At 43.1% G+C, this 17123-nt stretch overlaps 1 protein-coding gene across 2 annotated transcripts; it reads left to right on the top strand.

Moving 5' to 3' along the window:
• The first annotated feature begins 4500 nt into the window (after positions 1–4500).
• On the top strand, positions 4501–15324 carry LOC120037270 (histone acetyltransferase KAT7). Of its 2 annotated transcripts, XM_038983446.1 has the most exons (14): positions 4501–4667; positions 7178–7325; positions 8172–8333; positions 9228–9467; positions 9638–9720; positions 9876–9962; positions 10155–10253; positions 10543–10653; positions 11128–11313; positions 11455–11544; positions 11651–11791; positions 11879–11972; positions 12102–12355; positions 12957–15324. In XM_038983446.1, the coding sequence occupies exons 1-14, from the start codon at positions 4653–4655 to the stop codon at positions 13053–13055; spliced, it is 1809 nt and encodes a 602-aa protein (XP_038839374.1). In that variant the 5' UTR covers positions 4501–4652; the 3' UTR covers positions 13056–15324. The 2 variants fall into 2 exon arrangements, with proteins under 2 accessions (XP_038839374.1, XP_038839378.1); XM_038983450.1 differs by lacking the exon at positions 8172–8333 and having other exon boundaries at positions 12957–15318.
• Positions 15325–17123: the final 1799 nt, after the last annotated feature.

The raw sequence follows: 17123 nt of genomic DNA, 5'->3' as shown, positions 1-17123 counted from the left end.
GTGGTGCTATGTAGAATATCAGAAGGGGAGGAGGACAGAATGGAACATTGTCTTCTTATGGGAATGTGTCTGTAACTATTCCTAAACCATGAGAAGGGATGGCGTTATTAATGGGGAACCAGTTAGTTATCTCATACAATGTCTGTACGCCAGTCACTCCCTACTTTTCTCATGGGGGGAAGGAGTAAGGCAGTGTTTGGAACCATTGTATGTCCCCTCTGAGGTTGCCCTTATCTTGATCTAGTATATGACCTAAGAGGCTCACTGTCTTTTCTGAGCTTATCCAGGAGGGGTTGTATTTTGGATGGGAGCATCTAGACTTGACAATTGATGTATGCCATTGGATGAGGTGATGTTGTGGTACCAAGCATGGGATTGGGGCCTCGTCTTGGGAGACCAAACTGAACGATGATTTATAGCTAATGTTATCTAGCTATGGGATACTCCTCTTTCAAGTAACAGATTCTTTGTAAGTTGAGAGGGGTGTATCTTGGCTATAAATGAAACTAAGAATTGTTTTGTAAGCACTCTCAGAGAATTCATTTATAGACACTGAATTGATCTGAGAGTCAAAAAAGGGCTATGGTGAAGCTCATATATATATTAAAGATGGACTTTATAATATAACTCTGACTTGTGTGTGGTTGGCTCTCTTTATTGAGTAATACAGGAAATTACCACGTCAGCAGTCATAAGCTACGGACAATGAAAACAATTGCATTTTATCAATGGCAATTTGAATGCACATCCCGTGACAGGATCCTGAGGCCCATTGTCGTGCCATTCATCCACTGCCATCACCTCATGTTTCAGTATGATAATGCACTGTCCCATGTCGCAAGGATCTGTACACAATTCCTGGAAGCTGATAATTTCCCAGTTCTTCCATGACCTGCATACTCGCCAGGCATGTCACCCATTGAGCATGTTTGGGATGCTCTGGATCGACGTGTAAGACAGTCTGTTCCAGATCCCGCCAACATCCAGGAACTTCGCACAGCCATTGAAGAAGAGGCCACAATCAATAGCCTGATCAACTCTATATGAAGGAAATGTGTCGCACTGCATGAGGCAAATGGTGGTCACACCAGATACTGACTGGTTTTCTGATACACGCCCCTACTTTTTTTTTTAAAGGTATCTGTGACCAACAGATGCATATCTGTATTCCCAGTCATGTGAAAGCCATAGATTAGGGCCTAATGAATTTAAATTGACTGATTTCCTTACATGAACTGTAACAGTAAAATCTTTTAAATTGTTGCATGCTGCATTTATATTTTTGTTCAGTATAGAACTCTATAGAACTCGGTGGGAGTGAGACTTAGTAGTAAAGACAGAATGTGTGGGGGAGGGGAGGTCAGTTACACAAGACCTCCCCTGATATACACTCAATGAGCGCTCTATGATGAATGGTCTATTTACATCCTCATCAAACGACTTGCTATGCATCTTGTGTACTGTACTGTATCTTACCTCAGGAAAAAAATACACAGTCTATTTTTATGTAAACTATGAGTCAGTGTACTGTCAATGTATTTCCCTGTACAGGATCCTGGGACTGAACACCTCCCTCTGCAACTGGGTCCTGAACATCCTGACGGGCTGCCCCCCAGGTGGTGAGGATAGGTAGCAACACATCTGCCACGCTGATCCTCAACACTGGAGCTCCCCAGGGGTGCGTACTCAGTCCCCTCCTGTACTCCCTGTTCACCCACGACTGCATGGCCAGGCATGACTCCAACACCATCATTAAGTTTGCAGACGACACAACAGTGGTAGGCCTGATTACCGACAACGATGAGACAGCATATAGGGAGGACGTCAGAGACCTGGCCGGGTGGTGCCAGAATAACAACCTATCCCTCAACGTGATCAAGACTAAGGAGATGATTGTGGACTACAGGAAAAGGAGGACCGAGCACGCCCCCATTCTCATCGACGGGGCTGTAGTGGAGCAGGTTGAGAGCTTCAAGTTCCTTGGTGTCCACATCAACAACAAACTAGAATGGTCCAAACACACCAAGACAGTCGTGAAGAGGGCACGACAAAGCCTTTTCCCCCTCAGGAAACTAAAAAGATTTGGCATGGGTCCTGAGATCCTAAAAAAGGTTCTACAGCTGCAAAATCGAGAGCATCCTGACTGGTTGCATCACTGCCTGGTACGGCAATTGCTCGGCCTCTGACCGCAAGGCAATACATAGGGTAGTGCGTACGGCCCAGTACATCACTGGGGCTAAATTGCCTGCAATCCAGGACCTCTACACCTAAAAATTGTCAAAGACCCCAGCCACCCCAGTCATAGACTTCTCTCTACTTTTATTTTATTTATTTTTATTTCACCTTTATTTAACCAGGTAGGCAAGTTGAGAACAAGTTCTCATTTACAACTGCGACCTGGCCAAGATAAAGCAAAGCAGTTCGACACATATAACAACACAGAGTTACACATGGAGTAAAACAAACATACAGTCGATAATACAGTAGAAAAATAAGTCTATATACAATGTGAGCAAATGAGGTGAGATAAGGGAGGTAAAGGCAATAAATAGGCCATGGTGGCGAAGTAAATAAAATATAGCAATTAAAACACTGGAATGGTAGATTTGACAGTAGATGAGTGTGCAAAGTAGAAATACTGGGGTGCAAAGGAGCAAAACAAATAACTAAATACAGTAGGGGAAGAGGTAGTTGTATGGGCTATTTATAGATGGGTTATGTACAGGTGCAGTGATCTGTGAGCTGCTCTGACAGCTGGTGCTTAAAGCTAGTGAGGGAGATAAGTGTTTCCAGTTTCAGAGATTTTTGTAGTTCGTTCCAGTCATTGGCAGCAGAGAACTGGAAGGAGAGGCGGCCAAAGGAGGAATTGGCTTTGGGGGTGACAAGTGAGATATACCTGCTGGAACGCGTGCTACGGGTGGGTGCAGCTATGGTGACCAGCGAGCAGAGATAAGGCGGGACTTTACCTAGCAGGGTCTTGTAGATGACCTGGAGCCCGTGGGTTTGGCGACGAGTATGAAGCGAGGGCCAGCCAACGAGAGCGTACAGGTCGCAGTGGTGGGTAGTATATGGGGCTTTGGTGACAAAACGGATGGCACTGTGATAGACTGCATCCAATTTGTTGAGTAGGGTGTTGGAGGCTATTTTGTAAATGACATCGCCAAAGTCGAGGATCGGTAAGATGGTCAGTTTTACGAGGGTATGTTTGGCAGCATGAGTGAAGGAAGGTTTGTTGCGAAATAGGAAGCCAATTCTAGATTTAACTTTGGATTGGAGATGTTTTATGTGAGTCTGGAAGGAGAGTTTACAGTCTAACCAGACACCTAGGTATTTGTAGTTGTCCACATATTCTAAGTCAGAACCGTTCAGAGTAGTGATGCTGGACGGGCGGGCAGGTGCAGGCAGCGATCGGTTGAAGAGCATGCATTTAGTTTTACTTGTATTTAAGAGCAGTTGGAGGCCACGGAAGGAGAGTTGTATGGCATTGAAGCTCGTCTGGAGGGTTGTTAACACAGTGTCCAAAGAAGGGCCAGAAGTATACAGAATGGTGTCGTCTGCATAGAGGTGGATCAGAGACTCACCAGCAGCAAGAGCGACATCATTGATATATACAGAGAAGAGAGTCGGCCCAAGAATTGAACCCTGTGGCACCCCCATAGAGACTGCCAGAGGCCCGGACAACAGGCCCTCAGATTTGACACACTGAACTCTGTCGGAGAAGTAGTTGGTTGGCGCATGGCAAGCGGTACCGGAGTGCCAAGTCTAGGACAAAAAGGCTTCTCAACAGTTTTTACCCCCAAGCCATAAGACTCTTGAACAGTTAATCAAATGGCTACCCAGACTAACTGCTACTCTCTGTTTATCATATATGCATAGTCACTTTAACTATACATTAATGTACATACTACCTCAATTGGGCCGACCAACAAGTGCTCCCGCACATTGGTTAACCGGGCTATCTGCATTGTGGCCCACCCACCACCCCCTCTTTTACGCTACTGCTACTCTCTTTTCATCATATATGCATAGTCACTTTAACCATATCTACATGTATATACTACCTCAATCAGCCTGACTAACCGGTGTCTGTATGTAGCCTCGCTATTTTTATAGCCTCGCTACTGTATATAGCCTGTCTTTTTACTGTTGATTTATTTATTTTCCTACCTATTATTCACCTAATACATTTTTTGCACTATTGGTTCGAGCCTGTAAGTAAGCATTTCACTGTAAGGTCTACACCTGTTGTATTCGGCACACGTGACAAATAAACTTTGATTTAATTTGATTTACAATATCTGGGCCCTTGGGATGTCCTTACCTCTAAACCCTAACCTTACATTTCAACTTCAATGTGGGGGGTAGGGACATCCCAAGGATTCCGAATAGCAAGGGGCCTTTACACAAGGGACCATCATGTACAAGTTACAACACTGCTATCTAGTGGCCAATTGAATAACAGTTGAACCGTTTCAAAACATTCCGAAACGTGTCGACTTGCTTGAACATACCACGGAAGTGTGAGACAAACGGTGAGCGGTATGTCCAGTCAACCAGTTTCTTTAGTGAGCATTTTCATTTTAAAACGCTGTGTTTATTTTTACTGCTAAGGGATAGCCAACGTCTTAAAACAGACGCCGTTAAAGTGAAATATGCCTCGGAGAAAGGTAAGAACTTGGTTGATTTAGATACGTAACGTTGGTGGTAAAATACAGGTGACTGACTCATGCTAGCTATATGTAATGTTAATTTGTTTAGCTAATTAGCTATCGTGTCACTATAACGTGACAAATAGGAGCTAATTGAGCCCTAGTTTGCGTTAAAGCATAGCACAATACATTTTGTGTAACATTTAGAATAGCACAAATGCCATGGCAAGCTGATGCGATACTGATCTAGCTAGCTATCCGTGAGTGTGTGCATTCATGGCTATAGTGATGGGGCGCATTTGAACATCATTTCACAATCGTTTTAGCTAGCTAACGTAGTTACAGATGAACCACCAGTTAGCAGTGATAGAACCAAAAGCTTGGTGGAACAGGCCCGCAGGGTGTACGGAAAAGGTGTAATCTAGGTTCAAACCTCTGGCTTTAGCTACTTGAATCCTGCTGGTGGTGAGGGAAATAATTGTCTTCCTCAAAACAACGATTTCATTGGCTTGATTCAGGAATAACATAGTGTCAATTGGTTTAATTTTCTCATGTCCCGCCTTTCCTCACTTGCAATTGGTTTAAAGACACATAGTGCCCTTAAGATTGTTGAGCCATTTTCATCTCGAAATTATCTTCGCTACGCTAGTTGTTAACGTAACAGTATGGTAATGTTGTTGATATACATATGTATAGTCCGTTTCATGTTCATGTTTGTTTTGGAACATTTCCCGAGTGGATTTCAATTCTGGCCGTTGGTAAATGTTTTGACATGGTGCATTGTGGGAAAAGTACTACGGAAGTGTTGCTTGTACACATGCTCCTCCTCCATATTAATAAAGATGTAAACCATTGACGCCTGTAAACAATATTCGGAAAGTATTCAGACCCCTTCCCCTTTTCCACATTCTGTTACGTTACAGCCTTATTCTAAAATATATATTTTTTAAACAAGTAATATCTACACACAATACCCCATAATGACAAAGCAAAAACAGGTTTTTAGAAATACTTGAAAATGTATTTTTAAAAAACACTTTATTTAAATAAGTATTAAGACCCTTTGCTATGAGACTCGAAAATGAGCTCAGGTGCATCCTGTTTCCATTGATCATCCTTGAGATGTTTCAACAACTTGATTGGAGTACACCTGTGGTAAATGTCATTGATTGGACTTGACTGGTACCACAGTTAACAGCGCATGTCAGAGCAAAACCAAGCCATGAGGTCGAATTAATTGTCCGAAGAGCTCCAAGACAGGATTGTGTCGAGGCACAGATCTGGGGAAGGGTACCAAAACATTTCTGCAGCATTGAAGGTCCCCAAGAACACAGTGGCCTCAATCCTTTTTTAATGGAAGAAGTTTAGAACCACCAAGACTCTTCCTAGAGTTGGCCGCCCGGCCAAACTAAGCAATCGGAGCCTTAGTCAGGGAGGTGACCAAGAACCCTATGGTCACTCTGACAGAGCTCCAGAGTTCCTCTGTGGAGATGGGAGAACCTTCCAGATGGACAACCATCTCCGCAGCACTCCACCTTTCAGGCCTTCATGGTAGAGTGGCCCGACGGAAGCCACTCCTTAGTGAAAGGCACATGCCCTCTTGGAGTTTGCCAAAAAGCACCTAAAGGACTCTCAGACCATGAAAAACAAGATTCTATGGTCTGATGAAACCAAGTCTGGAGTAAACTTGGCATCATCCCTAAGGTGAAGCATGGTGGAGGCAGCATCATGCTGTGGGGTTGTTTTTCAGTGGCAGGGACTGGCAGACTAGTCAGGATCGAGGAAAAGATGAACGGAGCAAAGTACAGAGAGATCCTTGATGAAAACCTGCTCCAGAGCGCTCAGGACCTCAGAATGGGTATAAGGTTCACCTACCAACAGGACAACAACCCTAAGCACACAGCCAAGACAACGCAGGAGTGGCTTCGGGACAAGTCTCTGAATGTCCTTGAGTGGCCCAGACTTGAACCTGATCGAACATCTCTGGACAGACCTGAAAATAGCTGTGCAGTGATGCTCCCCATCCAACCTGACAGAGCTTTAGAGGATCTGCAGAGAAGAATGGGTAAAGGTGCTTCAACAAAGTACTGAGTAAACAGTCTGAATACGTATGTAAATGTGATATATATTTTTGACATTTGCTAAAATTAAAAAAAAAAGTTTTGCTTTGTCATTATGGGGTATTGTGTGTAGATTGAGGAGGAAAAAACGATTTAATCTATTTTAGAATTAAGGCTGTAACGTAACAAAATGTGGAAAAAGTCAATGGGTCTGAATACTTTCCGAATGCACTGTAGGCTACTGAATATAGCCTATTCACGTCGCAGTTATTGCGCTGTTTCCTCCCACATGTTGTTGGAAGATAGGAAGATTGGGGCACACAAGTGATGCTTCATGATAATCATAAATGGATTCAACGATAGCATTTTTGTTCATACAAGCTAACAGAAACCAAACCAAAGAATCGTGATGTTTATGTTACTGATGTGCATAACTGACGATCGATCTTTCCTTTTGTTCTATGAAAGAGGAATGCTGGGAGCAGCTCCGAGGGCACTGAAGATTCAGACTTCTCTGCTGACCATGAGCACACAGATAGAATCGAGACCTATGGGAGAACACGGAGGAACACGCGCCTCACCCGGGCATCGCTGCGACTCAGCCAAAGTTCTCAAGGTAAATATGCTGTTTTCAAATCAAAATGTATTTGTCACATGCGCCGAATACAACAGATGTAGTAGACCTTACAGTGGCTTGCTTACAAGCCCTTAACCAACAGTGCAGTTTTGATATGGAACTGTCATGAGATGGCCAAGATATTTATATTGTTATGTTTCTGCATCAAGAATCTGCTGAATAACTATGAATCCTATGTGAATCCCTTGGATTTCAGCCCTATGAGTTTTCAGTCTCGGTCATTGAACCAAATGTTGTGACAATAATCTAAGTCAGAAGATTCAAAATGAAGATACTGACTGTAATGCTGGGGTTCTCTCTTGTCTGTAGATATACCCATAGATGTGCTCATGTGTTGTTATCTCTTGCTGTACAATAGCCATTGTAAATCAGCATTCAAGCTCATAAACTGCAAATGGGTTTAGACAGCAGTCATCCCCCCTGATCCCTATTCGGTCTGGCTGTCATGGTTTGAGTAGAGGATGATATAGTTTCCACTCCCTTTTGTTATTGAAATAAAACTTGATGCATTCTATGTGGTTTTTGAAAAGCTTGGCATGTCCCTTGGTCCTCAATGTGACAACTGAACTGATATTGTTATTAAGTTGTTATATACAACAAGTAGCCTACTGCTTGGGCCTATGTTTTGTTTTGTTGCCTGTATATGAATCCTATATGGTCAGGTATGTTGTGGAAATGAATATGTTTGTTAAGGGAGTGTAAGTGTCTCTGCTTGAAAGGGATTTCTCCATTGACGAGACAGAAGACTTGTAGCTCCTAGCCCGCTACATTACTGCTGAGGGCCAGAGACCCCTGAAGATGCCTGTTAAAAAAAAATGTTTTTAGATTCCAGCCCTGTCCAGATCAGCCCAGCAGAGGTGGTGACCTTCTCTGCCCGGCGAGTGACCCGTAGCCGTAGTCTGCAGCAAGGGCCGCCGGTCACCCCCAAGAAATACCCTCTGCGCCAGAGTCGCTCTTCGGGGTCGGACACGGAGCAGCATGTGGAGGGTAGGAGGACGAGGCAGCATGGTCACTTTCTCTCACAGTTCCCCCCTGCTCCATTGTCCACACCTGAGAGCTGGCCACCCACTGCGTTATTTATGATATATTTTCATTGTATCATTTTAAGTTTTCGAAGAGGCAGTGGTGCTCAACCAGCGCATTTCTACTCTTAAGTTTGTTTTGGACTTGTGTCCTCAAACAGATGATTTGAGCTTGTGTTGTCCTCCACATGTTATTCCACTCATTTGTTATGTTTCTACTGGTTACTCAGACAGTTCTGCTGAAAATTGCAGCCTATGCTTGTAGCTACCATCCCTATTCATTCCTTTGGGTTTCCGTTGCTGGTGTGGTGGGGTCGTTGTATGCGATCATGTATTGGGTGTTTGGTGTCACGATGAGTCATCATCCCTCTTGTCCTATTTCATACCCCTCACTTTTTGCCTTTGGAAAAACATGCCTTGGGAAAACCTGAAGGGGGCGTGCAAGAATTTTGTGAAAAACAAATGCATCACCAACATTGACAAAAAATATATAGCATAGTGTGTGTATAACAGCATCACAACAAAATGGAATCTTGTGTCCTGAAACTGTATAAACATGGTACTGTGGGCTCCTGAGTGGCACAGCGGTCTAAGGCACTGCATCTCAGTGCTAGAGGCGTCACTACAGACCCTGATTCGATTCCAGGCTGTATCACAACTGGCCGTAATTGGGAGTCCAATAGGGCGGCGCACAATTGGCCCAGCGTCGTCCGGGTTTGGTCGGGGTAGGCCGTCATTGTAAATAAGAATTTGTTCTTAACTGACTTGCTTAGTTAAATAAAGGTAAAATAAAAAAGTGTCGGGCTTGTGAGTATAACAATTATTTTACATGTGTTCTTCTCCTCGTTGGCTCTTCCAGACCTGAAGCGAGCAGCAGACCAGGACGAGTCTCCGCCCCGCACCCCAACAGGGAACGCCCTCTCATCGGAGTCGGACATTGACGTGTCCAGCCCTAACGCCTCTCATGACGAGAGCCTGGCCAAGGAGCTGTCACTCAAAGACTCTGGCAGCGACCTCTCCCACAGGCCCAAGCGCCGCCGCTTCCACGAGAGCTACAACTTCAACATGAAGTGCCCCACACCAGGCTGCAACTCCCTGGGTAAATGATCTCATTCTTAACTGTCAGCTCCACCGTCAATGAGGACAGGACATTTTATTTACATAGTTGACTTTTTGTGCAATGTGAATGCTACACCTTCAAAACACACACTGTTAATTGTTATGTTCTGCATTTGTTTCACTTGACGTTCTGTTTTATTTGTTTTTCAGGCCATTTGACAGGGAAACATGAGAGGCACTTCTCAATATCTGGCTGCCCTCTCTTCCACAACCTCTCTGTAGATGAATGCAAGGTAAATCTACAAGACCTTGGAAGTTGGCTTTAGTGTTGAGGTGTGTGATTCTTTTGGCCGTGTCTGAAGTCTGTCTGCCTACTACTTAATAAAACAACATACTGCAGGCATGTCTTTAGTAGGGATGGCTTACCAAACGGGATTTCTCTTCACAGACGAGGGCCTCCTCTCGTGACAAACAGGTGGAGGAGCGGACGTTGTCCCACCGGCAGGATGAGAACCGACACGCTACCCGTCACCAGGTACTATGATCCTGATCCTGGGCCTTTCATTTGGTCAACCATCTCATTTTATTACTACGCTACTGTTTTTGGTTTGGATTTGTCCTTCCTTGCAGTAAATGTTTCAAGAAAGGCAATAGGGTGCAAATTAGTTAAGGATTTGGATTTACAGGCAGTGTCATGGCAGTATCATAACATTGCATAATGGATTAGGCCCCAACGGAGAGGCAGATGAGGTACAAGGAGAAGGTGACTGAAATGAGGAAGAAGAGGAACTCGGGTCTGCTAAAAGAGCAGAAAGACCAGTACATGGTGAGTGTGATGATCTGACCTCTAATCCAAACTCTAGGAAAGAAAAAACGACCCTTTTCCATTAGTGCCAGAAGAAAAAGCTTCCTTGTAGCCTACGCGTTGTAATACACTCTTATCCCATACGAAACGTAAACAAATATAATACTTGCAAAATTAAAAAGTGTCTTGCAAGCACAGTTTGACAACTGTTCGGACAACAGATATGTTGAAGGTAAATAATGTGTCCGGTTGAAGAGATGTGCTGATTGTTCTGAGGTTAAAGGCTTCTTCTCCCTCTCTGATGTCCCAGGATCACCGGCAGTCCCACGGCAACAACCGAGAGCCCCTCCTGGAGAACATCACAAGTGATTACGACCTGGAGCTCTTTCGAAAAGCCCAGGCACGTGCTTCGGAGGATCTTGTAAGAGAGAGAACTCATCGCCCTTCCTCCCATTTTCCTCTTTCTTTTCCTGAGCCTGTACTAGTGACTGTCTGGACTGGGCCCAGTTGACGCCCAGCTCTCACCGTTTATGGTGGGCAGTGCCAGACGGGGAGCATTCTGGGTAATCTGGCTTCTCACACTGTCTGGTGTTGTCAGTTACAAGACCGGGTAGTTTATGGAGAAGTTCTTCTTCGCCCTCTTTGAGCTAGATTTACTCTAGCCGATATCTTTAAGAGGCTCCCCTTTCAGTCTTCCAAATCAAAGCTCTCGCTTATCCTTTCTACACATATTTCTAACCTTTTTCCCAAATTAAAGCGTATTCTCTGTGGTCGCTTCCACGGAGAGTAATGAGGGGCAGGCGTTTTGCCTGCCCCTCTCCCTCGCTGCGTTGGTCAAACCTCTCTCTTCCTCCTCTCTTTTCTGTCCCCTCTCCCTGTCCTCCGCCTGGTGCAGGAGAAGCTGCAGGGCCAGGTGGCGGAGGGCAGCAACATGATCAAGACCATCGTGTTTGGCCGGTACGAGCTAGACACCTGGTACCACTCGCCCTACCCCGAGGAGTACGCCCGCCTGGGACGCCTCTACATGTGTGAGTTCTGCCTCAAGTACATGAAGAGTCTGACCATCCTGCGCCGGCACATGGTGAGAGCGTTGGTGCATGTCAATTAGTTTCTCTGGTGTTTTCTGATTGTTCTTTATGGATGGATTCAGACGTTTCAGAGTGGATCTCAGTTCTCAATAGGTTTTTGTATGATGATCGGTGCTGTCCCTCCCCCTGTACAGGCCAAGTGTGTCTGGAAACACCCACCAGGGGATGAGATCTATCGAAAGGGAAACATCTCCGTCTTTGAGGTGGACGGTAAAAAGAACAAGGTGAGAGATTTCTGTGGTCCCAGGAATGTTATGTTATCCTGCCTTGTGAATGTTCTGACTACCCTGCTCTGACCATAGCCCTGCTAAATGACCCTATCGTCCACAGATCTACTGCCAAAACCTGTGCCTTCTGGCTAAGCTCTTCCTGGACCACAAGACCCTATACTACGACGTGGAGCCCTTCCTCTTCTACGTCATGACAGAGGCTGACAACACCGGCTGCCATCTTGTTGGCTACTTCTCAAAGGTAACCAGTCAGTCGTAGTTATAATGCTACGTTTTATTTATAAACTGGTTTTCTCAAACTCAAAATGTCTATGCCCTCCCATTTTAGGAGAAGAACTCGTTCCTGAACTACAATGTCTCCTGTATCCTCACCATGCCACAGTACATGAGGCAGGGCTACGGAAAGATGCTGATTGACTTCAGTGAGTACAGCCACTACCCTGTGGTCTCTCTGTAACTCTACCTGATCTCTCTGTAACCCCGTGTCTGGTCCTGGTTTCTCTCTAACCCTGGTCTCTGTGTAACCCTGTGTGTGGTCTGCCCCCTCCCAGGTTACCTACTGTCTAAGGTGGAGGAGAAGGTGGGCTCTCCAGAGCGGCCCCTCTCAGACCTGGGCCTAATCAGCTACAGGTCCTACTGGAAGGAGGTGCTGCTGCGCTACCTCAACCAGTTCCAGGGGAAGGAGATCTCCATCAAGGAGATCAGCCAGGAGACAGCCGTCAACCCAGTGGACATCGTCAGCACCCTGCAGTCCCTCCAGATGCTCAAGTACTGGAAAGGGAAGCACCTGGTCTTGAAGAGACAGGTATGTCACCTACCATTTCTTCATATATTTATTCTTTATATATCATTTAATCAGCCAAGAACAAATTCTGATTTAGTATGACGGCCTGGGCATTTCTCCAACTAACTGTGGAATTAGTTGGGTTTTGGGTTATTTCATTAGACGTCAGTTCAGTCTCGATATTGTCGTGGACATCCACTTATCATGAGCCGAGCAGTGCTAACATGCTACTAACCTCACGGAGCCATCCTTCCAAATCTCGTCACGTTGACTTTACTATTGGAAGTCTGGAGAACTTTGGTATTGGATTTTGAGTATTAGTGACATTTCCCCTCAGAGAGGCTTTTTTTTTTGTAGCTTTTTTTTATTTTTATGCTTTGTTTCTCTTTCTACCGTGTCAGACAGTTTGCCTATGCTGTGTTAGTTGTGTATTAATTTAAAAAAAATCTGAAACATGCTAAATATTTAATAGGTTTGAAAGTGGCAACATGTCTAGTTTCCATCTATACCACTGTTGTCTGTCCTTTTTTAATTTTAATTTTGAGGAGAACTTCCACAGGATTTGGAACAGAACGTGACAAATCTTGGCTTCTGAGGCTAACATGCTAACTATCTCCTCCAGGACCTAATCGACGACTGGAAAGCCAAGGAGACCAAGCGTGGCAGCAGCAAGACTATTGAACCCACCGCCTTAAAGTGGACCCCACCTAAAGGAACATAGGACACCCTTCCCCCTACACCATACCACGCCAACTCTCCAACCCAAGGACCTGGGTTCAAAGCTCACTATCAGAATAGTTTACTTCAAACAAGTGTTAGTGCAGAATTATTCATCATTATTATTGAGAGTCCTAACCAGGCTTAAGTAGTAGATCATAATATCAAGAAGAATACTAATGGTGGGTTGCTTGAATCCAGACCCTAGCTTTCCACACACAACTTCTCAGTAGAACCGTGTTAACCTAGTGAGCCAGTCAGTACGTATGGGAATATAGCTGTCTTTCTGGGGAGGGGTCGAGGTAACACAACAATGTATCCATGTGTCTTGATTGTCTTTAGTGTTTCTGTTTGGTTTTGGCTTTATTTATTTTTTTTAACAAATTTTTAAACAATTTTTTTTTTTACTTCTGTTTGGTTTTACCACTGTTTTAAGCTGTTTTGGCTAATGTCCTTTTTTAAGCTATTTTAAATTTGGCTTCCTGAAAGATTGCCAATTCCCTTTCTTCCCCTTCTCTCCACAGTGTGCACTCTTTCAAGTATTTAAAAGCATCGGACTGGTGAAAACGCTGGCTGGAGGAAGTTCCTTACCCCAATCCATTCCTTTTAAATGCATGAAGGAGAGTGCACAAGTAAACACTTTGGGAGAGTAGGAGGAAGAACAGAACTGGAATTTGCAGTCAGGCTCTGTCTGAGGCCGAAGTACGAATTTGATGTCAAGTTCAAGTCATGCTGTCAATATATTTAAATGATAGAGAAGATTTTATGGTACAGGTTTGGCAAGACAAAGTATATTTGAAGAAAGTTTTTAAAATGTGCAGGACTGGATTCCTAGCCGTACTGAGAACTAGATTTGAACGTGTCATTAGAAGAGATTTTCTCGAACATGTTGCAGAGGAACAATGCATGTAGTACCCAGCAAAAGAGACTATTTGTTTTGCGTTGTAGTCAACCCATTTTATGTCAGTTTGTGTATAAGGATAAAATAATGGATATTTTTCACCAACATTTTGAATTGCTGCAAATGTTACTGACTGCTAGACTATTTGTGCATATACATTGGATGAAACCAGAAATTACCTCCATCTGCTGTGTGTATATATATAAAGATTTTGAGTTCCACAGCAACGTATGGCCCTCATCTCAAGAATTTATAGCCACAATAGGGCAATAAATATATGAAGTGCACATCTTTATAGTTGCAGAAGAAATGGCCTTAACTGACCATATGTCAAAAGTTAACTCTTTACTAACATCGTAAAGGATTGACAAACTTCACTGTCATTCTGAAATGGTGTTAATCCTTGTGTAGAGTTTTTATTGTTGTGTTTTTGGGCTGTTATTGTTTTTCTTGTGTACTTTAGAAATAAGCTATTTGAGCTGTGCATTTGTATGTCATAGGGGAGTAACAAAACAAGCTCAAAATCTGAGAGAAGAGGTATTTATTCAAGGCTGCCAAATATACTGTATATTTCACCGTCATATTTCAAAATGTATTTCAATGGATCCAGGTTGAACTAAGAAAGTAATTCTCCAATAATATGGGGTTTATGATTATTTTCAGAATATAAGCACTCGTGTTGGATTTCCAATTTAAATTGCATGTTAAAATAGTTTTGGGCCAGTCAGGCTTTATTCATTCCCTCTGCTTTTGAGTGTTAAGTGACAGGCCTTGAAATATACCTGCCCATCAGATTGTTTACTTCCTTATTTTGACTAGATTGTACACTGTCCACTATATTTTGGGGTATGGTTTTGATTTAGTTGCAAAGTTCATGGTTCATCAAGAGTTTATAATATCAGCATCTTTGGCATGAATAGATGCTAACTTGGCCTAACATCACACAGAGGTATTACAGCAGGTGAACTTGCAGCTCATTTCACTGTAGATTTTATTGGTACCTGAGAACACTGCTACAACAGGTCAACTGTTAATTTCCCACAAACAATTCTCTTCCTTTACCTCTGCCTTTCATATTTTGCCACCCAACATGTTGCTGTGGTCTGTGTTGTCTTGATGCTTCCTCCTGTGCCAGTCATGGCAGCTATAGAAAGCAACTCCAGAACAGCTCGGTTTACCTGAAACCAGTGTGCCTGGTCATAATGTTCACCTTCATACAAGAATTTGTTCTTCAGTAAACTATCAAAAGAGCAGTAGACCACTGTAGCTACACAGCAGTACCCCTGTACAGCATTAATATGTAGATCAGTTGTGTGCACCTGCTTTTGTACTTGCTTCCTCTCCAATAAATCTAAACTCCAAAATGTCTTGATCCTGTGTGCAAGGTGTTCTTTCTGAACTTTCTGGGGCAGCATGTGTAGGGGTTCACTGACAAATGATCAGCATTTGATATGAAGCACAGAAAAGCAAATTGTTTTTCAATATTAATGAATCTTGATGTTCAGTAATGCTCTCAGTGATGACATGTGTGAATTATCTTAAGTTAGACAAATATACCCGTTTGTATGCATAACAAGCCATCTAATATTATGCAACAACAAAAAATACTTGATTGAACATGACAAGCAGCTTGTATTGCAAAGGAGAGTACAGAATGATACAGTTAAGAAAGGCATAAAATGTCAATTAGTTGCAGCAAATCCCTGCCCCAGTTTTAAAACGCATGGGTCAAATAATTATTGACCCTTATTACACATTCCTTACTTATGTTACATCAATTAAGCTTTGTTGCACGTATTAGATTGCTTTGACCTTGATTAATAATTTGAGAAAGATTGATTATTACAGTAACTTTGAACAATCAAGTTATATCTTCATCTCTAGTAATACGGGGACTTGTTCCATTCCTCTTGTGACTCTGGAAAAACAAATATGGAATAAATACATTAGATTGAAATTGTTCTGAAGAATGATAGCTAACATATTTATCATCTGGTAAGGTGCTTGCCTCTACCTCGACTTGAGGACCTTCGACCCATGAGTCCAATAAACATGTCTGCTTTATTTCCTGATGAAACACACACACACACATTTATTTGAGAAGAACATAATATAGGCTATAGCCCAAAGCAGGCCAATTAATAATTTAATTTAAAATGCTTTCAAATTTGAAACACCTACTTCGAATCGGTTGAGGGACTCCTAAATCTGGAAATGAAATGTGTTTAATTCATTCAAATTTCTATCATTTCTATGAATTATAGCATACAAACTTATTTTACTATGACCCCCCAAAAAACAGACCAAATCAAAAGATATGAAAGTTGAATTGACCTGAGCTTTGCCCCACGAGTTGTTGAAACTGCTGCGATTTGGACCTCTTGGTGAGGTCAGCCACGCGGAAGGCCAAGCCACTCTCCAACGGATCCCTCTGTAACAGTAATTGTAACAGTGAATAAGTAACAGAAGCCTTCTATCAGATGTCCTAAACGTAATAGCTTGAACGCAGCAGGACGCTACAACATTCACTGCTAACCAACTAGCTATGGACTTCAGAAGAGGGACGTGCGTTTTACCTGCCAGGTTTCAATCGACCAAATATCTCCATCGTCGCTGGTTGGTGTTCCCAGGGCACCGTATACCTGCGCAAACACTGCAACTATCAAAACCACAAACTTTAAAACGTCCATGTCGGTAAATTTGAGGGAATAGATGATAGGCTGCAGGTGTTTCTTCTGTATGAAACAAACAGATATCTATTAAGCAAAGCCAAAGTTGTAACAGGCGTTATAGTGTGGTCTCTCTCGTGTGCCTATCAATCGGTAACGCTGTGGTCAATTTATATTCCAATATTTTGCTCCGCCCCTCTCTCCATATAGCATCATATGTGCATTTTTACGAGAGTAAATATTGTTTTTGACATAGCTTTGTGCGCAACTGGTGAGCAAACTCACGATTGTCTAAAGCCTTGTCTAAAGCCATCTGACCTTTTTCTCATGATGTATGTGTTGTTTTTCTCAACCCATTTGTTTTACATTGTGTGTTCGAATCGTTTACCTCTGGATAAATGATCATCCAATAAGGGCAGAACAACCAGAGGTGAGTACTATTGAGTTGGGACAATAAGCAATGACTTATTGAAGAAATATATATTGCAGTTGCAGTTGACTT

The sequence above is a fragment of the Salvelinus namaycush genome, chromosome 3 (genome assembly GCF_016432855.1).
Source record: "Salvelinus namaycush isolate Seneca chromosome 3, SaNama_1.0, whole genome shotgun sequence".
Taxonomy (NCBI): Eukaryota; Metazoa; Chordata; class Actinopteri; order Salmoniformes; family Salmonidae; genus Salvelinus; species Salvelinus namaycush.
This window is presented reverse-complemented; position numbering and strand designations above follow the sequence as displayed.